This window comes from Mercenaria mercenaria, chromosome 7 (assembly GCF_021730395.1).
Source record: "Mercenaria mercenaria strain notata chromosome 7, MADL_Memer_1, whole genome shotgun sequence".
Classification (NCBI taxonomy): domain Eukaryota; kingdom Metazoa; phylum Mollusca; class Bivalvia; order Venerida; family Veneridae; genus Mercenaria; species Mercenaria mercenaria.
This window is the reverse complement of record NC_069367.1, coordinates 29,518,254-29,542,028: the sequence shown is the minus strand read 5'-3', so window position 1 is coordinate 29,542,028 and position 23,775 is coordinate 29,518,254. Positions and strand designations below refer to the sequence as shown.

The following is a 23,775-nucleotide window of genomic DNA, read 5'->3' as shown; positions in this document are numbered from 1 at the left end:
ATAGTCAAAAGAGATCACGTGGCCAGAGTTTATTCTTCGATAATGTCCGAGTGAAAAACAGTCGCAATATCTCTATGACAACGGCTGATTTCTGTTCTGAAAATGCATATTTCTACTTAAAAAATGTAAATCTGTCAGGTTAACAAAATCGAATTTGGATGAAAAATAATCGCAAATTGCTCTGTCAAAAGTATTTAAAAATATGCATGTCCGTGTTTTCTGTTGAAATGTTTATAAATTTTACGTTTAAATTTAACAAGAAATTCAGACACTTTCTGAAATGTTTGATGCCGAGAGTCAAAAATATTGAAAACGTTAAAAACGGACTTGAAAAGTGTTTTACTGGAATTGGAATTTAGGAGTCATTTCAGTATTTTCTGACCGTCAAACCGTATAACGGCGTTATACAATATTTGCGAAAAATCGAAAGTAATTTTGAAAATATTTTACATTCAAACAAAAAAAAAAACAAAAAAACAAAAAAAACAACAGAAATAAAATGACTTTTGTTTGAAGTTCATGAGTGGTTTTATTCGTAATTGATTTTAAGCAAGTACAATAAATATCAAGATTTCAATGTAGAAGTATTATTATTGTACGCTTTCGATCACTTAAGTTGCTGAATTACGACGACTGTCACATTTTTATATGCGTTCAACGCATTTTCATTCAGACTTGTCCGCCTACATTTATCACAAGGTTATTAATAAAACCCGGCCCAGCCCGGCCCAGCCCAAACCACTGAAATAGGTCACAATAGCCTAAATAGTTTTCCCTATCTATTCTATATAAAACTGACCTTTTTCAAAGAGCTACCAAACATAGCTAGACCCATTTCAGAGAACAAATCCTTACCTCATTTTAAAGAGTTATGATAAAACTGATTAAAAATGAAGAGAAAAGTAGGGGTCATGTATCTTCTAAGAGAGATTTCTCTGGTCACATTTACTTACTGTAAACTGACATCAAAATCACACTGCTGTGACCTGGAAGTACTACTCATACTAAAATTGAGCTTGACTTCACCAAATACAACCTGCTCTCCGATTTTTCCTACCAAAATATCAACAATACATCCACAATGAAATTTAAACAAAAACTAGCCTCAATTTAGACCTCTGTTGCCATGCCAAGTGAAAAATTAGTGTTCAAATACCTGGCAGCCATTATGCGACTAGACCAGATGGCTCCCACGCTGGTTCCTTTAGTTTAGTTAGGCCAATAGCCGGAAACCACCGGAAACTTACGGACGGAAGGCTAATATAATTACGAATGGTGATACCGTCATCTTAATCAAGGCAAGTTTATGTGTATTTTTTTTTCATTGTTACAAAAGTAGAAGCAAAGTATTTAATATTGATGATACGTATGTTTGATGAAGTATTGCACTTGACATAAGCAAAGACCTAAAATTACAAGATATTTGAATCACACTTAATCAAAGAAGTAATACGTTTGGCAGTCGATGTGTCATTTTGTGTACCGGACAGACACGAGATAGCAGTTTGCAGGATACTTTCAACAGAACTGGACAGGCTAGTTAATGGTACGTCGTTATTTCACACCTAACGACGTGACATTAGGTTGTGTAGTACGGCGAAGGGGTCTATACCGTGCACTGGAAGTATTTATAAAATTTGGTTGCCCGACCAAGATAGCGTTTTGGCACATTAAGTATTAATTTAATGAAAATATCTTGCCTTAGGGAACATATGAATATAAACACTCTTATATTAAGGTTGTCAAAAATTTGCATTGATAAGTACACATTTTGCGAAAATTAACTAGAAATGTAAATTTATGAAATTATTATAATACTCCTTTTGCCTACCTCGGTTGCGCAACCAAGATAGATCGAAAATAGATGAACTTCGAAGCTATGCGCTGTTTTCATACTTGCCATTTGTTTTAGGTTGTTGAAGTATTCAAATTTGAATATAAAACTAATTAAACTAATAAATTATATCAAAAGCTAAAAAAAATAGTCCGCTTTTTACATTTTTTTTTCATATTAAAGGGAGGCAGTTACAAAATTTCATAAAAAATATCAAAGTAAAGATTTCCAGAAGAGGTATAACTCTATGTTATAGGTCTTTGTTCCTGAAATACAAGAAAACTGAAAAAAAAAATATCATAGAATGTTTCTCAAATGATAAATCATATGATTTAGCTTTAAACAAAACCGGGTGATATGTATGGAGATGATACCCGGAGTTACAGTAAGTTGTAAAAATGAATGAACTGGAGTATAAAATATGAAAGATCGGTCGCAAAGTTTCGAACCCGGACCCCCCCCCCCCCCCCCCCCCCCCCCCCCACCACTCCCGAAACATGCCCGCTCAGTCTGTTTAAAACAAAACAATAAAAAAACGGTAAATATCTAATATGAATAAATGGGAGGGTAGTGATAGCAATGAACTTTCGTGTTTTAACAATTTACTGCTAACGTTATTTTTGTTTTTAGATTATTTAATTTTTGATTTCTCTTTCTTTCATATTTGAAATAATACTAGCATATCTTTTTAACACAGAATTAAAAAAAACGGTCCGGTCGGACTACGAACTATACTTATGCAATGCTTATACAACTATTCACACAATGTTAACTTTTTTGTTTTTAAAATGAACATTTTAAAGCATGGATTACAAATGTGTGCAATTCAGATGTTAAATTATTATACTCCACACAATGTCCAATGCAATTTTCCCATTAGTTTAATTTGAATCATATATCATAAGCGTTTTTATATCTCGTGCGCAAAATCGTTATTTTCAATTTCTGCGCATGTGATATTATACAATAATTGCCTTTTGGTGAAGTCGATATGAGCCGCGCCATGACAAAACCAACATCCGCGCAGTCTGGTCAGGATCCATGCTGTTTGCTAACGGTTTCTCTAATCGCAATAGACAATATTGGTTTTCTCATGGCGTGGCTCATATGTGGATTTATCGGCCTGATAAAAGCAATATCAACCTCGGGCGAATTTATCGACTTGATATCGCTTTAACAGGTCGATAAATCCACATATCGACCACACATGAAAGGCGACAGTTGTTTTATTATTAAATCCAGCCTACTCATAAGTATAAACATTAGATACAAATGTTTGCAGCCTTAGGTCATCTTCCGTGGTTAATTGTATACGACGTCGCATTGTTTTAACGTAATAACGTGTGGACGTCACAGCTGGAGGTCAATATGTGTGTTTGGCTCCGCCTTCGATAAAATACGACTTTTTATCGTTGAGCGTGTGACTACATCTAGAACAATGGAAAGGACTATAAATATAGATTTAATGATAAAAACAATAATTTCATATTACATGCGCAACAACGCTATTTTGTTTTTCTGCGCATGTGATATTACATTTTCATGTCTCCCTATGAGATATCGATACTTTCGTACTGATTAAAAGACGATGCGCTTATTTATACATAGGATTAAATTACTTTATCTTGTGTTCATACATGTGTGAATCCGGCCTATTTTTCTTTTCTGCTTTTGAATGATTTGTTCTACATGCAACATTCTGAAAACAGTTTTTCATCAAATATTAAACTGAAACTATCACCATCAGATTGGAAATTAACTAACTACTAACAACTAAGAAAATGAGTGCTCTCATTATATGTTCCGTAGTTATCGCCGTTTTTCGAATGTTACTGCTGCTGATTTTGTTGAAGTATGCCTATAAATACAGCGTTATGTAACCTCAAGATCATACCTATCAAAAAGTATTTTTATAGAGCAAAGTCGCGACAATTTCTAAGTGCTTACTAGTAAAGGCTCCTTAATTCTGTCTTCATTATTTGGTAAGTAATAACTTTTTTAATGTTAAATAAAACCATTTCATTAATTTTTTGATATAATAAAATAAATAATGTATTCCTGAGAGGGTGATCCCTCGAAATAACTCTATCCGTGACTAATATTTTTCAATGCGACAATTGTAAGTTACTGTAGAGAAAGAGTTTAGTATTTAAAATGTAAATGTATAATAAAATGTTGACGAAAATGGGCTTAAAATCCTAAAAGGCCACAACAGGAAATAATTCTTCCCGGCTAATTCTGACTTTTAAGTTGGTCGGGACTTTGATATGCACAATCAAACAAAATTTTCCTAGCACCGCAGCATGAAAATGAACCTGGTAGTCATTTTATAATTTTATTTCATTCAAAAACATTTCAGGAACATTATCAGAAAATAAAAGATGCATACTAAGTGGCGAACGATCAGTAAAATGTTTAATAAGAAGTACTATATTATGTTTTTCATTACGCCGCTTTTGCGTGTAACATATGTATTCAGGGATACACGTATAACAATAAAGATCGGAAAGAAATCGAAAATGGCTAACAAAATAACAAAATAAGAATATAATTAAAATGAAATTTATGCTGTTGTAAACTTTTTTTGGTGATTAACTTATTTTTCCCTTAGATACAAGCATTTGTATGTAAAAACTGAGTGTGCAATAACTGCGCGTGAAAATAGGGTAGGAGAAAATTAAGACAATACCGCGAAAACGAAGAAGGAGACCCCTGTTTATTTTTCACTCATATTACAATTTTTTTTTTATCATAATTGTATTTGTGAAAAAAAAAGAACACACTACTTAGTCATTCCATTTGAAAACATATAGAAATGAAACATAATTACTTTTTGGATATAATGGACAACCCAAAAAATAAATTAATCTCCGTAAAAACAGAAACGTCACAACTCTATATATTTAGGGTTGAGCTAAAATGTGATTTCTCGACGCGATTTGCGTAAGGAGTACGAATGTTACCTTTTCAATACAATGTAATATCTGGTGAAGATCAGCTTTTACTATTATTTATATGAAGTACAGTTCACTTTCGGTGTGGTCACGTGACCATAATAAAGTAAGCAATGTTAGAGTAAATCGTCTGCAGTACATTGTGATATTGATAAATTTACCCAAAAAAAAATCTTAATGAAGAAATTTGTGAGATTTGAAGAAACAAGATTCATTCAAAGTTTTATTTTGCTTTTTCCAGACTTATTTGTAAATTAGGACTAGCGGGCTCAAACGATTCTTCAGTCGTTATGTATCAAAACTGCCGAGCACTAGCAAACTGACTGAAAAGGCATTCTGTATACAATAATATATCAAATCAACCTAAATAAATTGCAAAGTTTTGCAAGATATGTCTAACCATTGAAGTTTAATCTTGAAGTATCTAAATTCATAATCTGAAAGTGTAGAACATTGGTAAATATCCAAACGAACCTTAACAAGTTTTTACTTGGTCTTTTTTCACGAAACAGTGTGAATCGTTCTGTATATTGAGTGCAGTTACATTGTAATTTTGTTCCCATTTAAAAGATTTCTTTTTCGCGTTTTTTGGTTCACTAACTAATGTGAAATACACTCGATGACTGTTTCCTGGAAACCAACCAGTACTCGCACCGAAAGAAGGGACTGTTGGAGTCACGGTCAAAATCCGTTGACAGGATTCATCTGTACAAAAATGAAAAAAGGTAAAATTTGTATCTCGATTCTACTCTATATAGTTTTGAACTAAATTGAATATAACTTAAGTAAGTCAGTTTATTCAGAGATTATAAGCATTTTAATAAAAAGTTTTAAAAAACTGCTCATTCTATTCTTTAAAAATTGTCAGTGATATATGAAATTATTCGTATTCATTTTTTTTTTTGCATAAAAATAATTTCCGTAAAGTCTCATTGAACAAAAAAAGTATAAAAAATCCTGCCTATTTACTACCTATTTTTTAGGCATGTTACCGGACACAAAGAATTATTTAGGCTTTGGGAATGCACAGGTGAAACAAAAACTCTTTGAGGTCCGAGAGGAATTCCTTTCTTCGAAATATAACAACTTTTTGGACAAAACGTGATTATAAAATAGATCTAGTATATAATGATAACGATACAAAACATCGGGAACTAATTAGAAGGCTCGTCAAAACAACGCTATGTATAACGACTTCCTGTGTACATGTTTACAAATTATATTAAGACGTTTTTGCAACCAGAAAGAACACGCAATTTTAACCCATTCATCAAAGAAGTTCCTCGCGGGCATCACAAAGTTCAGTGCTTTTTTTGTTGTTTTTTTTACTAAATTCTAAATATGTAAGTTGATATCGACACGATATCATTCGTAATTATATTAGCCTTCCGTCCGTAAGTTTCCGGTGGTTTCCGTACAATCGGAATCGGCTATTTCCGTGGTTTGGGCCGGGCCGGACCGGGTTTTATTAATAACCTTACGCAACATGGTGTTTTATATGATAGACATTAATGACGCTACAGTTAAGTATACAGTCATCTGAGAACTATTATCAAAAGATCAGTTTCAAGATAGCAAGATGTAATATCTAAAAAGTATTTTAATTAATGTGAAACTACTCGTTCTTGGGCAATCCTAAATACATTTATGCTCCACATATAGTTTCACTAGCAGAATGACATAAAATGTCACTCTGTAACGCCAAGTGTGTCGCTCTGTGATGTAACGTTTTAAAATGAAGTATTGGGCATTAAGGAGGTAGGTTACCTTTATATTTGTATGTGCGCATGTCCAACCGGAAGCTAACGTGACGATTTACGACGACGTTTACGACAAACTAAATGTATTTGTATATTCATTCTTCTGAAAACAAATCATAGACCTGTCTTCGATCTGACGCTTTATGGTTTAATAATGTAGAAATAATGAATAAATTGCCGCAGAAACGCTTCAAAACAATGTTGCCTTAAAATGACGTCATTGACGTCATGACGTTACGTGTCAGTTACCGCGCAAAATTAATAGCTTTTATCTTGAAAGTACGTAATTCTGTGCATTTTCTTTATTCAAACTATTTTCAAATAACCATTATTTGCTGAAATATTTTTTATGAGTCTTTTGCTCTGAATAATAATCAATATTTTGCTTCTTTTATGTAGTTACATTGAAATGTTAGGCGGAATGTACGAAAATGGATGATGGTAACCAATGTTATTTGGAATATAGTTAGGTGAGAGGTTACTTGTTACGGCCATTTTCAAATAAAAAATTTAGCAGTTTGATTTGTAATACCTATTTTTCAGGTTCCGTTGATAATTTGTTACCTATATACTAAAACTAAGGTCTAAAATTGTTCAAATTTCAGTAGAAAATTGTGGTTTCTTGAATTGAAATGATGTTACCATGGAAACGAAGCCCGTGACCTATGTATCTAAAGGTAAAATTCAAAAGCGTTGACACTAGTCTATTTAAGAAACACAGCTTCGGCTTTTTGTTTTCATTTCATCAATATCCATGAGAATAATAGTAGCATGCTGAACGATTTTTCCATGAACAATGCCAGACGAGGGGTACTGCTGTAAGTATTCTAAGCTTAGAAATGTGTTTGAATAAATGCAGATAACACGAAAATATAACTTACGTTAGAAATAATATGTTTTAAAGCTACATCAACTAGAAAGATAATCTTATTCAATATTATTTTATAAGAAATTACAACAAAAAGCAAGATATAAGCCATTTTAAACATCTCTGTTGTCATGGTTACTTTAAACTTTAAGAAAAATAGGGTACCATGTATAGTGCTTGGTATTTTGCTAATAATATTACCCAAATATTCCATGTTGTTTATTAACAGAATGGCACTGAAGCCGTCGAAAACCCCTATTTTTATACATAGCTGTCTAAAAATGAGAGAAAATGCGTTACCATGGAAACACGAGCCCCGCGACATATACATTTTAAGCTTATATTAGAAAGCTAACGTGCATACTAGTAAAATTATAGATTATGCTGACTTCTACGGATATCAATGAAACTAAAATACACTGAAAAGTGTTAAATATCCGTATTTTCCTTCTTCTTTCCATGTGAAATACCTTTGGAGGGTCATGTTCTTAAGAAACAGTCAAAGTTAAAAAATATATATCTTTATACTACTCAACTCCACTAAAAATGAATGAAACATGCAAGGAAAGCTTATTAACATAATAAATTCAAGATTCAAATTCAATATTGTGTGTACAAGATAAAATGTATATTTTAAAGGAACGTTTAGCACTATAGCTATTTTACAACTCGGTCTTATGCACGTTTGATAAACCGGATGTCATGGCGTAACGTCATTTATCCGGAAAACGTAGAATAATGCCTGGATTCGGCGTACGGAAACGAAAATCATTTTATGAATTAATGGCAACCAGTGAGTAAATTTATTAAAATGGCACTGTTATTATCTTTATAAAGTTAATATATGATATTAAAATATCTGACACTTTAAATAATTCAAAATAATGTCTTAAAATTAGCTTAAAATAGGCGGTTCACTTTAATCATAGCCAAATATCTCAAAAATAAGCACACGGACCTATACATTTTATTTCACCTTATTGTAGGCCATATATTTATTTACAACTATGAGAAGTTTCATTAAAATCTACATTGTAGAAAAATTTCTATTCGCGAAAATGTTATGAAAGTTGCGATTTTCCCATAGACTCCCATTACGAAAACTTGCATGAGGCCGAAATTTTTCAAATCAGTCTAGCAAAAAATCAAGCACACGACCCTATCTTTTTTATTTGCTGAATTTTCTTAGTATATTCTGAAGTTTTGAAAAATCAGAGTTTAATCAAATTCTACATTGTAGAAAAAATTTCGATCTACCTTAACATGCTTTTTTAAAAGCGTAGTGTTTGGAAGAAAACTTAACTGTGTAGTATGTCTGTAAATTAATGACATGGTTGTCGTAGTTAACTTGCATTACCGGCGATTCTTAAGTAATTTGCAGTACCAGCGATTCTTGGGTAGCTTGCAGTATCGCGATTCTTAGGGACCTTGCAGTATTGGCAACCGGTGTCCATTTCTTGAAGAAAAACAACGCCAAACATAGTGAAAAAGCTATATGATTAATCGATTGATTGTTTGATCATGTTTTTACTTATTGATTGATTTTACTGGATTTCTGTGAAACGCTCATGAAGCTATGCTGGCATATTTTGACAAGAACTGACCGCACATAGTGTGGCAAATTCTCAGAAGAGTATTTCAAATGTTCACAAAGTAAATGCATTCTACCCTAAATGGATATCAATCCGCGAGTTCTCTTATTCAGCCAGTCTCGCGAGATAGTGGCGGAGATTGACAAAGTTAAGAGAATTAAAAATAAAACAATCAGACAATAAATACAATACAAATAGCAACAAGTATAGCGGCTATTGAAAGCCCAATGTCTGTAGCACTAGAGCATTGTTTGTTAAGTAACCGGACAGAATCCCGACGGTAAATGTTGACGGCATCAATGTAGAGCGGAACAAGCTGGTTGGAGTGGCATTTGTCTTCTAATATATCGTGAACACAATCTCGTATCCTGTAAAAAAACGAAAAAAATTTACACGTATATGAATGGCACTAAAATTTTGTTGAACATTAGCCTTTAAGATTTTAAACAGGACAAGAGGGCTGGAAATATAATTAAACTGTAAATTCTATGGATTCAATTCACTTGTTCATATTGTTTCAGAGCAAAAACAGGTGTGAATTTTATAATCCATTTTGGGACAGGGGCATAAACTATGATCATGCAAAGACTAACAACGAATCGTCCATTTTGATTAATTTTATGTACCTCAGACTACATAAAATACAGTTGTAACAAAACACCTACTCCTTTTTCCGTAAACAGAAAACAAGAAGGAAGGGCTTTAAAGGATATATGTCTAAAGTACTTCTGTCCACTGTTCCATGCCGCCCCCTTTGTTCAAGATGAATTTCGCAGATCTATGGATCGCGGAGTCATGAGTTCGATCCTCGAACGAGGTAAATCTTCTCCATGACGCCTTGATAAAAGACATTCTGTCCTCATTTTCTTGATGTGGAAGTTGGCAGTTACTTGCGAAGAATTAGATTATTAAATACTCTGGTACAGAGTCGAGGAACACTTGTGATGTTAACTGTCCGCCGTTATAATGAACATACTGAGAAATTTTCCTCACTTATCAGGGGAAGGAAGTGTGCAAATACTACGATTAAGTCAGTTTCGCTGTTAGCGTTTTCTCCCCTTAGCGCTTTGATAACTCTTATCTCAAACAGTGATCAAGTAACAAGACATCATCTCTTACATGCTTGATTGTCTATATACATTCAATTAATATAAATGAATAGCATTTTTTATTCGGAATGTGAATGTTGTGACTGATGTTTTTCTTTAAACAAAATATTTTAGCAATTTATTTTCTGTGCTTTGCGCGAAACAATGGATACTTTTTCGCTCCTAATACGCAAGTGTTTCATTAGAAATTTATTAGTTTTATGTATTTATAGATTTCTGATCTGAAATTTTAATCCAACAAAAGTATTTAAACTGTACGAGAGGAAAACATTTCAATACAAGATAGTGGTATGTTTTGTGATAGTATTTATTATCAGATGAGAAATCAGATTTTTTTTTGAATAATTGATGTATTCTTCAGACTGAATGACAAGCGGATAGATCTATCAAGTTTACCAAATCTATTCAATAATTTCATTGCACATCTTTTAATATTACCATGTATTGGTATTTAAACAAATCAAAGTATACATGTGTATGATGTATGGATGAATGGCTATACCCTGTTTTAAATGTACGCATGCAGCTATGATAAAACAAAGAGTTCTTATGAAATTTGATAATATTGAATTAGGTACATTATATACAATATCTGCACATCTGTTTATAATATATCATCTCCAACACCATTCCCCTTATTTTCAGAGTCCTTATCTTTGCATCATCTTAACACACACTTATCAATAAGCAACAGTAGCTTTGCGGAGTAACTTTTGTAGTGATTCCTAGTGATTTCAGTCTTCTTTTAAGTTCTTTCGTGGTCATTTCACTGTCGGGTTTTTCATTTTCTTTTTCAAATGACTTTAAAACTTAATTACTGACAAACTTTATGTTATGGACACATATTAGAATTTGCCGTTTTTAATGCTTTTTACGATGAAATATAAAATATAATTCCTTGTGCTTGTATTTGTATCTATAGTTATATTATTTTATGAATGTTTGCCCGGTCCTGAAGATTTTAAACGACATTTTGTAGAACGGTTTTAAGTATACGTAGAAGAATGATCACCATAGTAGAGTTTTTCGTTGATAAATCATGATAAGTGTGACACGTTTTCCGTCTTTTACAGAAAAAAAATATATAAAAAAATGTCAGACAGATGACTCGAACACACTACCCTGCGGTTAGTGACAAAACGCTTTGTCCGCATGATACATGATGGTATATAATTAGCATTTCAATAGTTGTATCGTTGTTTAGGTTCGGACACCGAAAATTTATTTACGAAAACATGCGGAATATTCATGAGTTCCAGGTCAATACTTACGGACAATACGTAATTATATTATATAGTTTAATTTGATAATTATTTTCTTTCCTTGTTTCTTATTATTTTTAATAAAGGGTAAAACATGAAAAAAATAATAAAACCTAAAATGTTGACCCAAATGAACACAGGTGGTAATTATTAGTTGTCGATTCTCCATTCATTATGAAACACATGTGCATCTGTCCACTGTTAATTACATCTAATTAAGAGATAAACATCTTTTTGGCGTAAAACGACACGCACTAGAAAACTGCTATCAATTTTGTAATCTCATATTAATTCTTTGAAAGGCATTTAAGTTTAGTACTACATTGTCAAAAATTATAGCCATTTAGATTTCGAAAAATGTAGGAACATTTCAACTCTTTCTTTGCGAGATTTTTTTACAATTTTCCATTTAATTATTGGAACAGTTTACAAGGTGCGTATAAAAAAAACCTACAAGTCATAGCCAATATCTTGTCAATTTTCTTTTAATTCTAATTCACTGATACAATCCGCTACTTTGACATAAATCATGCATTTAAATTCAAATACTTCTGTCATACATCGGCACGTGTCACGATGTTATAATATACCTTTCATTCATACATGCCGTGATTCGGATGGCAACATACGTGTCCCTTTAGAATATAATTAACATGATTTAATTTATGCGTACACTGATTTAAGGCATATGACCATAAAATTTATAATGCTAATATTTTGTCAATACAATACGCTGTCCCGTGCCACGATGATATACATGTATACAAGAAACAGGATGCTACCTGACCAAAATGACACTTAATAAATAAATTAATTAAATAAAGTTTAAATAAACTAATTCACTGAAATACCCAGTCATTTTGTCAAAATAAGTCATAATTAATATACTGTATTATTATTTTGGTTATTACTGTAATGCAACTACAGAGCTGCTTTCACTTTTATTTTCGAATTTTTAAAAATATATCTCAGTATTTTGAAAGGAAAATGCCACGAAAACTTTACAAAGAAAAAAACTTTTAAAAGAATATTTGTCAGAGGGAACGCACCTAAAAATCATGCTAAACTCTGTAAAAACAGAATTATCGTGTAATTCTGCCAAATATATAGTGAGTATATTGAATTTGAGAGACTTTTTTCAAACGAAATTAGAAGCAACCAAATATTTACTTATTTTGAAGAAAAATATACCATCGTAAAGGTATTGAATTGTTTTTTAAGGACATATCAGGGATGGTATAATAGAATAAATAGAAATGTGTAATTTATGACATTTTCTATGGTAAATGTATCATTTTCTTATATAAATCAATGTAAGTATAGGAATAGGATTTATCAGTTGCGCTGTCCGGTGGCTTATCAGAATATGTGCCGTAGATGTACCGATAAGATCGCCAAAGAGGAGAATTGTTCAACATGAATAATAACGGCACTAAATCAAGAACAAAATATGTTATTCCGTGAACATAAAAGATGATAAGAATTATACAAGTCTAAAGGATGGCAGTTTCATTTTTCACACGAAAACTTGTACTACAGCGGACAATTGCAGATAACTTGTAGAAGACTGAAAATCCTCTAACGCAAGAGTTACATTTCTTGCAACATGTGAAAGTGACTTTATTAATTAACGATGTCCATCTTAAAACTCTGCATCTGACTTCAAATTGAACAATGGCAAGATTGTTTTCTGAGACAGGTCTTTGACTTAAAAACCCATTTGCCAGAACTTACCGGCATATTTTTCTGGAACTGGGTAAGTTGTCTGTGGCACTGATACATTCTCTGAATTCATCAGATGTGGATTTCTCTTCAATGCATTTATAATTTTCATTGAAACCTGAAATAACACATAATTGCATATCAATTTAGAATGTCAGTTTGATCAAATACGCATACTTGATGAGTGTTACGATGCCATTGACTTCATTAAAATAACGTCTCGTCAAGTTTGATATAACCTTTCCTTTACAACCAATTCAAAGCCCACAGAAGCTCTAATGTAACGCAAACATTTTGCTAGATAGGGCTTTTTGGGCCTTTAGAGAAAATAATGCAGATACTTACGAGATCCAACTGCGCCAGAACGGGGAGACAAAAACCGTTTCACCTACCTAAATGTATCTGAATCTAGGTTTCGGGATACTCATGCTTCGGAAAGACGTAAATTTACGTTACGTAAATTGTGGAACATCAAATGAAAAGGATGTTCTTTATGAAAACCAAAAAGTACATATTCTTGCACTTAATAAACTTGCCTTCTTCGTTTATCGCATCGCAATGTTCTTTCGTAAAGTCGTACATTCTTTTGATATCTTCAGCATCCTCGTTGGTGAAGTCGATTCCGTACCGCTTCGTAAGAGGAGATTGGCATTGTCGTAGGTTCTTGCGCACGCACCCAATATACCGGGAAGTACTGTCACAATAGAGAATATTCTTGTAAATACAAATGTACACTACTTTGATACAAAAATTGTCACGTAATTGGTCGAAATTGGAACAAATGAGTATGTAATAAATCGGTATGCCTTTTTTTCATATCAATTATCAAAGTAACTGAAATTTAAGTCGTCATATTCAACGAAAAAAATTGTAAAATCCTAAGAAATCAATTTTGTTAACGGAATAAAACTGTTATTTTTAGATAAAAATAAAAGGTATAATGTAATTGAAAAGCTAGGAAAATAATTCTAAGTTAATCTGTAACGCCTGACTTACTCTTTTCCACAAATGGTCTTATAATTTGGTAGCTTAAGCCAAGGTGAATTAGGTACTTGATTCGTGAGTTTCTGTGTATTCTTTACTTTTATTAATTCTTGTATGCAAATCAGTCCTGTTGAACACGCTGAAAGCAGTTAAAAAATTAAAATATTTCAAAAAATTATAAAATTGCTACGATAACTGCTACGAAGAATTGCTATATACTTTATCTAGCGGTCAATATCGGACCGTAGAATTTTTGTCTTCTATTATAAGAAACAAGACTCGTAAAACTTAAACAGAATGGAATGCCTGTCACAAAGGATCATGACTGAAACTGACGCAAAATAAATTGACTGTGCTATCATTCAACTTCCAATATTTACATTTGTCCTATTCTTATGACGTTCATTAAGCGCGATTCGTGGATTTGCCGATCCTATTCTGTCGTTCATTTCGCATGAACACCGAAAAAAGAAATTTTATTTCTTATATTTACATTATATTTCCTTTCCATAAGAAAACAATATTAAATTATAAATTGCATACATTTTGTTGCATTTAACATTCAAACGTCGTCAAAACATTCGAAATGAACGTCATAATTTTCAATGAAAAAGAATTGGGCGAATGTAAATATTTGGTATGAACAGCAAAACCTGAGGAAAGGCGCGAAAGTTACTTCAACGCTGCTTAGTGATAATGTGCCGCTGTTTTGACGACGTCCGCGTATATATAGTCAGGGAAAACGTCCCTAAGATGACGTCGCAGTTGTTCCGTCTGGTAGGGAAGCTGACATTAATGTTAAATAGAACAAAATGTGTGCAATTTATAATTTAATCTTGTTTACAAATGAAAAGGAAATATAATGTAAATATAAGAAATGAAACTTTTTTTCTGTGTTCATGCGAAATGAATGACAGAAGAGGATCGGCATGGATTTGCCGATCCTATTCTGTCGTTCATTTCCCATGAACACCGAAAAAATATTTCATTTCTTAAAAATATCTTTTGAAATCCCCTGTGTCTCAACAAATATATATTCTGGATACAAAAATAACCCCGATGGTGCAAAATACATGTACATAACTAATTTAAAACCAACCATTTTGAGCGTACATCAAGTTTATCAAACTTATGTGCATTCGTACACCACTTTTTGGCGATGTGGCTTTTTAATGCATCTATGATAAATAAGGCACACGCCTCCAGTAAAGTATAACATGATGTAAAATATAAAAAGCAAAGTTTACCTGACCAAAATAGATCCAAATTAATAGATTTTTTGATAAACATTTCGAGAAAGCGAAAGTTGTCAGTTTACATTCAGTAACTTTTTATATACGACATAGTTCTTCCTTGTATAAACGTCATTTCACAGCTGAAACATTTGTCCACTCGATGCATAGTTTTAATAACCATAGTAATGTTGAAATAACATATTTTCTTTAAAAAATACTGACCTTGTATCTTGTTTACATACAGATGTAAGCCATTTTATGTTTCGCAAACCTTTTGCTCTCGCTTAAAATTTTAACGAACCAAAACACGTTCAACCCACTGTTTGGAGTGCAATATTATTCCGCGAATGAACCATTACATAACTAGATGAATATCTTTTTCGATAGACACACATCTAAAATTGCAGCTACTACATAAGTTATTTAAACATGTTCTTTAGACCAAATGAGTGTCGAATAGATAATACCGCCGTTAATGAACTTTTCAACGTGAAGACACACATGAATCTGACGCCATAAATGAGTCATGAACTCGATATAAGGTTGAATGGCAAACCGGAAAAAATTGACGTTTGACAGTCCATTATAAGATAACATAGTTTTAAATGAGTGAAAATATCGACGTTACAAGACTTACAACACATTTGGTCAATAGTACTGAAGTATTGGATGTCCTTGATATGATAGGGTCCAAACTGTAACGCTTGCACTTCGATTCTGTTGAGAAAGTCCGGACATTCTTGGAAGTGGCGGTGAATACACTCGATAAATGGTTTTGACCTATTGACACTAAAGATACAAAAAGATAATCTCATATGAAACCGTTATTCATTGTTGTTCATTTAAGGTAATGGATCATAATGGCAATCGGCAACTTACGTGTTCCCCGTATGCGATTTCGGCATTCTCCGGTTTTTACGGAAAGCCATGTGCGCGTTGAACTACAGTTATGTCCGAAGAATGCCGAATTGCCTAACGAGAATACGTAATTACACGGAAATTGCCGCGTGTTATTACCAGTACACTGTCTTAAATGATGTGTACATCAATCATGAGACAATGGACACACGAATACGTTGAAGGTTCAGTTCATTAAAAAAGAAAGAAATGTTAATTTCTGTCAAGCAGACTCGTGTAAAGTGTTAGGACGAGAGTGGTACACTATTTACAAAACGTATTTAAAGGTCAGTTTTAGGACAAAAGTGGAGTGGCGTGGGGTGACGATGTAATCAGCTGTAACAGATGCTGTAAATATTCGCTTTAATGTATACCCTAAACTGATAAACTCCTATGAGAATGATCCGTCCTAGTGGTAAAACATCATGGTGGTGATCAAACATGTCAAAATATTTTATACGGCCCGCCCAAACGTAGGGCCCCAAGGCAGTTTTAGTGTCACGAATATTGATATGAAGCACTATTTCAAAATTTTAACACTTGGTAGGCGCCCAACACCCACACCACCACTAGAATAACATACACAAATAATCTAATATCGCGTACTTACTCGCAAATATCATCAAGAAATCCAGTAAGGTTTAGTGTTGCTATGTATTTCATTGCATTATTGCCGAGTCCCTCAAAACACGCAATGAAGTTTTCTTTTCTCGATACCATACAATTCTCAGGCTGCCTTGTGGTCACAACGATTTTCGTTGAAGTTTTTCCTGTTTGAGAAAAAGAGAAAATAATATTTTAGGTTTAAGGACTGAGACAATTATCCTTTGAGATGTAGTAAATTTGCACACATTTAAATATGTACGGGAGTTTTGTCCAGGAAAGAGCTTAATTTATGCAAATATTTCATTAACTATATGAATTGATATACATTTTAGCAAAATAAAATAATATCATTTGCAGAACTGCAATTTACAAAACTGGAGTTTTATAAATCAGAAAGACATTTTGTAAAACTATACAAGATATATGTATTCCTTCGGTAAATATTTTAAGGCTTACAGTTAAAAGTAAAATTTTATAACTCACTATCACAAGATCAGAAAAAAACGGCACAGAAAAAAACGGCACTGTAGATTTACCATACTGTGTCATTTTCTTTCTGATCTGGTGCCATTGATAAAAACTGTAGGGTGAATACCGGATGATTTATCTATTTATTTTGTTTGATTTAACGTCGCACCGACACAATTATGTCATATGGCGACTCCCCAGCTTTGATGGAGGAAGACTCCTTGTGCCCCTCCGCGCATCATTTTATCATGAGCGGGCACATAGGTAGAACCAACAATCTTCTGTAAGCCAGCTGTGTGGTTTCAATACATGAAGAATTCAACGGTCCGAGTGAGGCTCGAACCTACATCGGCGAGGGGCAAGTGAGTTAAAGTCAACGACCTTAACCATTCGGCCATGGAGGCTCCTTTTGAATATTGGATGAATCCTTTATCCTATAACACATATGATGAGGTCAAACAAAGGGGAAAACCCTTTTGAGCCTAGTAAGCGAAAACAAAAACTCCGCAGATCGGAGCAATATGCGCCCGAAGGATAAGAGAAAGAGGAAGTAAAATTTAAAGAAACTATTTTCTGAGTGTATCTGTTGGAGGGTATGGTTATGTGGCGATGGATGGGGCTTGGGGGTTGTGTAGCCGAGTTGGTGTCATACTAGGGCATAAAACAACTATGCGTTCTGCACAACGTTTGATCGACGCCTAATTGTAAACTGAGTTTTAAGTCAATACTAAGCTATGCTCTAGACACGAAAATGCGATGGACAGATTTGATCTTGCCTGTGACCTTCAGCTCTGACCTACCTACCTGTTTCATGCACTCTGCGCACCATCTCATTGCAAAATACCTATATTCCAAGTTTGAAGTCAATATAAGTGATGCTTCGGATACAGAGTATAGCGGACTATTGTGTCCTTTTAGCTCCATTTGTGACCTTGGCCTACCGACTCGCTTTATGCGCTCTGCACATCGTCTCATCACCTCTTACCTATATGTCAAGTTTAATGTAAATCAAATAGTTATTATGCTATGCATAGAGCATTATAACGGACAACTTTGACCTAAAAGGTCCATTTGTAACCTTGACGTTAAGATCCGGTTCTTGCACATAAAACGTAGTCTCCTCGCAATCGAAGTTTAAAAGCGCTGCCTTGACTGGTTACGGACACAAAATAAGACTGACAAACAGAAGAACAAACAGACGGACAGACGAACGTACGCACGCACAGTCACTAACACGCCCCTTCTGATAGCTTTCAAAAAGAAGCTTGCGTGTTTTTATGATTCTTTCGTACCGGGACTAAGAGAACTATCTGTCGTGACTGGCATCGTAGCAGAAACAGACTCTGTTGTATTTAACAGGAGTCTCGGAGTTGTGACAGTTGAAGATATGTTCTCAATAGGTGTTATGTTCTCCGCAGGTAAAATGTTCTCAGCTGTAACCTCATTTAGCACTGGGTCTTTGAGTCCCACTTTTGTTTCAACCGACGTCACAGTATGACCGGAAATGGTACCAGCACATACTGAAATTATAAAATAATAGTACAATTAGCATTGCTCAAAGCAAAAGTTAAACTATTTTTTAATCCAAAAGTGAAAATATTTAAATATTACATTTATGTTGTTGTTGATTTTTTTTTTTTTTTTTTTTTTTTTGTGTGTGTGTTTTTTTTTTGTTGTTGTTGTTGTTGTTTTTGTTTTTTTTAAGGCTGCTATGTGTACTTAGATCTCTTTCGTTGTCAAATGCGTGGTATTTGTATCATTCCGGCCCGTCTTGATGGCACGGTATTACGAAAGAAATTTTGTTTCTAAACACCAAAGTCGTTTTCAATCCGGTGGAGGATTCTGTGCGACAAACTACACATGCATTGTCAAGCTGAAAACCAGCTGTTCCATAAATACATTTTGACAACAGTTGCTTCATTTGATTTGCATTGAAAAATGAAAATAAGTTTCATGTAACGGTTTCCTCTCGCCATGCTAAAATGTATAAACAAGGATCGTGTCATTTACGCGAAAAATACTCCCATGTAATATCACTATCCGGTTGGTTGAACTTCCTTATTTTGGTAGAACTGGGATTATCTTGAAGAAAATATTATTAGGTTTATATGTTTCGATGATGTAAGGAAGGCTTCTACACGCCGTAATGTTATAATGAAAGTCTATGGGAAAACAGATGGTGGTCCTTAACCTTAACAAAAATAATGACTGTTGAAATATGGTTATCCCAATCAGTAATTTTTGTCGCTTGCATCTAAACTCCAAACAACGATTTTATATAAAAGGAAAACACTGTTTAAGATAGGTTATTTCGAATCTAACACGTAATCAAGGACTATCATCTACATCTTTGAAGATATTCACCAACTATTTGCCTGTTTGTATAGTTCTCTCTTCCAGCGCGCATAGTGGTATTAACTGATGTTTCACGGTATAAAACACCCAACATTTGGCCTAATAATATAATATAAGTTATAAACGCATATTCCACAATTTTTCAATGTACGATGTTCTCGTACATCATGTATAATCTTCATCATGGAAACAATATAACAAACCTCTTTTGTTGTTGGCCTTTAAACAATCAAATGTGCTATGCCTTGCTTAAACTGAACTTCAAATAGATATTTGCACTCATTCACATCTTGTACCGTGACAAAAATGAAAGCGTAAATTTGACATATTGAATAAAAACTTCATGCATGACAGGACTGATACACCCACCACGTGCTTGCAAGTATTAAAAAGGGATTTAAGTAGCTTTTTAAAGTCTTCTTTTACAACGAGTGCCTTAATTATTATGACAAAAAGTAAAATGAAGAGTTCATTTAGTTATATTTTATCGGCAAGCTGTCAAATCGGACATTTTAATGTCTGTCTGTTTGTGATGTCTGTTTGTATCCTGTATGTTTACAAGTTGTCATCGGCAGTGTAACATGTTGGCGGTATGTAGTCAGGTGACAGATGTAGTTGTCAGGTGACAGTACTATGATGTTATGTCATAATTATCTATGCGGTTTTCAAAGAATGCGTATTTAGATTTTACATAAAAAATATGCACCAAGAAAATACCGAAAATACCGATTACTATTGGTATAGCCTTTTTTCCGTTGAATTCTTAAGGTTTAGGAGTATGTCACCAAAACACAGAAATATTTCATAAACGAACAACATCGCTACAAATATTTTACCTGACCATTACATGTTCTGCCGTACTGTCCCGTACTGAAAATATTCTGAAAAAGTTGTCCCCCTTTGAAAATGAATGCCATTTGTAAAGAAATAAAAATAAACAATCGCTGAAAACTGTGTTCCACCTAGTTATGTGAAATTTCAACACTCGCACGCTATTACAAATGAATCAAAACAAACATGTGTAACAGTTCCTTGAAAATGGTGAGTTTTTAAAAGCGCTTGACTGTCTGGAAGTGGGGCCTGTTTAAACAGTTCTTTTTTCGGAATTCAATGCTTATATCAGTATACTGACACTTGTTTTGTAGAGTAATATAAGTAATATACACGCTATCATTACAAAAACAACAAAACAAGTGTCAGTATACTAATATAAACATTGAATTCCGAAAAAAAGACTGCCTAAATGGGACCCACTTCCGGGCAGTAAAACGCCTTCAAAAACTCACCATTTTCAAAGAACTGTTACACATGTTAGTTTTGATTCATTTGCAATCGCATGCGAGTGTTGAAATTTCACATAATTAAGTGGAACACAGTTTTCAGCAATTGTTTATTTTTATTTCTTTACAAATGGCATTCATTTTCAAAGGGGGGCAACTTTTTCAGAATATTTTCGGTACGGGACAGTACGGCAGAACATGTAATGGTTAAGTAAAATATTGGTAACGATGTTATTCGTTTATAAAATATGTCTGTGTTTTGGTGATATACTCCTAAAGCTTAAGAAGCGAAACTCACGGCCCGAGATTTCGAGCTGCAATATCTTACCCCCGAGCGCATCACCTACGCCTGCCATCCGTGTTTATAAACTTACCATATTTTTTGTATTAACATTGAACACCTTTTTCATGATGCAGTGACGATTTGAAGAAAAAAATCCACCAACATTAAATATTTTACGTTTGTTCACAAAATCAAGAAACAGTAATATCAGCTTCAAATTGTCACATGAAACACGATATGCTAGATCGTATACCCACAGCTCCCCCTATACCCTACCCCCGGGAGAGCATAATGCGTATCTTACACCCTCCATAATGAGCTTCACAGTGTTAATGCGTAACCTTCCACATATGCGGAAGACGTAATAAGGTAGTTCACAAACATTCCACATAAAACTCTAAAACTATCATCGTGGTAAACAATGATTCTATGTCATCTTTTACAGATTTTATTAGTTAATCATAGCGCCGTCAATCTTTAAGTGCCGTGTGACGGCCGTAAAAAGTCTCCCCGTACTTGGATTCAGTGTTATATTTTCAGGTCCTTTGGGATCATGGAATCCATTTGATATGTTTGTAAAAAAATTCCGCTAGAATTCCAGCCAGTGCTAGGAGGCGTGAGAGGTGTTGCACTTTCTAGTACCTCTCGTGAACAAAATCAAACCGAGTCTGCTATTATTTTGCTTGTTTGCATTAAGTTCTTTCAAAAGATCTTTTTACAGATTTTATTATCTTCGTCATCATGAGCATCGCTGTACTTGCAACTTAATTGTTTGCAGATCACAACTCGCTCATCATTATCACTTCTTTTAGTATTATCATCGTCATGTATTGGTTTTGATAGCTGGAAAGATTTCATGGTGCCGATTTAAAGCGTCTGATGGCAATGGTACTATCAACGTTCAAAGCTGCATAGGGTGCGTTAATAGGCAAAGGCATTATATCATGGGCTGAGCGCAAAACTATTTAACTGTATATGAATAAAAAATAAGATACAATAGTTTCACTCTCAGCCTTCGATATATAAAATGCAATCCAACATTGTTGTTTTCCTATCTTTTAATGTGTAATGCGCAGTGCAATTCGAATATCCGCCCATGGCGACGAGACAAAGACACTTTGATACAGGTTGTAGTTAATATTCAAGAATGTTCTTCCTGTATTAACAAATTTATGAACATGCTGTGTAAACGATCAAAAATCTTACCTATTGCCCAAATTAAAGCTGCAATAATGCTTTTGGTATCCATTCCTATCGATATATTACATGAACAAATAGTGGCACAGTATACCTCCTTGTTTAACTCCTTACTGATGTATTACGTTATATAAACCGTCACTGGATCAGTCTCGTGACATGCGAGAATGATAATTATGTTAATTATGACAGCTATATTAATTAACACGACAAAAAATCTAGATTACATTATTCATTTCTAACTGGCGTATTTCATTTGAAATCAATTTAACAGTAAACAAAGTGCTTGAATAGTTAATGATTTGCCCGTTTTAAGTAAAATATTTAAGATTTGGTTTAAACATATTTTATTTCAGAAATCCATTTGGACAGAAAGCTATGACAGCTTATGGTTGTCCTCTCCTTATTTTCAAACGTTACAGATTTCTCTTAAAATAAAGCCAGTATATTAGTTTACCAATGGAGACATTAATGGAAAAAAAATGCTGGAAATGAAACGTTAAAACAATACCCTCTTGTTGGTGACTTGAAAATTAAAACAATATCCCATTGGTGGTGGTTCAAAATCCGGATCTGTAGACCCTGGGGTCAAATAATTCAATATTTTAACAATTTATTGTAACTGCAGAGATGTGTGTAGGTACAATAAAATCCTCAGAGTTTTCTTAATGTTTCTGGAGATCTATTGAGATCTTGTCGTTAGATATAGAATTTGTGATCCACTGGAAAATACAAATGTAGCGAAATGGGAAGTAATTACCGAAATGGTAAAACAGAAACAGAACGGAATCGCATTAAACGGGAATTGCGTGTCGTTTCTCCGATGTCCTTTTACATTCATACCAGAAGTTACGGCCGACACAATCGGAGCTACGCACACTAAACGAAAAAGGCATTGGAAATAATTGAAAGGATTACATACTCAAGCTCAATCGATGAGCATGAAACTTTCACAAGATTTAGCTTAGCAAACCGCTGAGATGAACGAATATTCTGTTTACTATAGACCGCAGTATCACTTTTACAAATGTTATAACAGATCAAAGAAACGGGCAGCCATTTTGAAATTTACAACGTCATTTTCACCCTATTGAAATCTTTACGGAATAATTAAATAAACACACTACCTTAATTTTCTACGGTTTTAAGTATAATACAGTTAGTTCCTTACTCCTCGACTGGAATTATTAGTCAATTTTTACTATATAGAAAAATAAAACGAAAAAAAAAAAAAAAACATCGACCATTTTTATTTTGCTACGCAACAAACTGGCTACCATTTTTGTTACATTTTATTATTTATAATTTTGTTATTGTTTGATCGGTTTTAAAATTCTTTCGCATCACTAAAGGAATTGTTTAAGAAGAT

The 23,775-nt window shown here is 33.6% G+C and overlaps 1 protein-coding gene across 1 annotated transcript; it reads right to left on the bottom strand.

The window, feature by feature from the left end:
* Positions 1-8,371: 8,371 nt before the first annotated feature.
* On the bottom strand, positions 8,372-22,556 carry LOC123554659 (uncharacterized). The gene is made up of 8 exons (XM_045344930.2): positions 22,416-22,556; positions 18,584-18,811; positions 16,828-16,987; positions 15,958-16,109; positions 14,098-14,224; positions 13,638-13,795; positions 13,114-13,219; positions 8,372-9,376 (listed from the first exon to the last, which is right to left on the bottom strand). Exons 1-8 carry the CDS (start codon positions 22,456-22,458, stop codon positions 9,181-9,183), a joined length of 1,170 nt encoding a protein of 389 aa, XP_045200865.2. The 5' UTR covers positions 22,459-22,556; the 3' UTR covers positions 8,372-9,180.
* Positions 22,557-23,775: the final 1,219 nt, after the last annotated feature.

What these genes read in the sequence shown, in the direction of transcription:
- LOC123554659 (XM_045344930.2), bottom strand. Translation starts at nt 22,458, where the DNA reads ATGGATACCAAAAGCATTATTGCAGCTTTAATTTGGGCAATAG. An exon ending in TTTCTTGATGATATTTGCGA is followed by an intron (nt 16,110 to 16,827) that starts GTAAGTACGCGA and finishes TTGTATCTTTAG; the next exon opens with TGTCAATAGGTCAAAACCAT. An exon ending in AAGACCATTTGTGGAAAAGA is followed by an intron (nt 13,796 to 14,097) that starts GTAAGTCAGGCG and finishes CTATTGTGACAG; the next exon opens with TACTTCCCGGTATATTGGGT.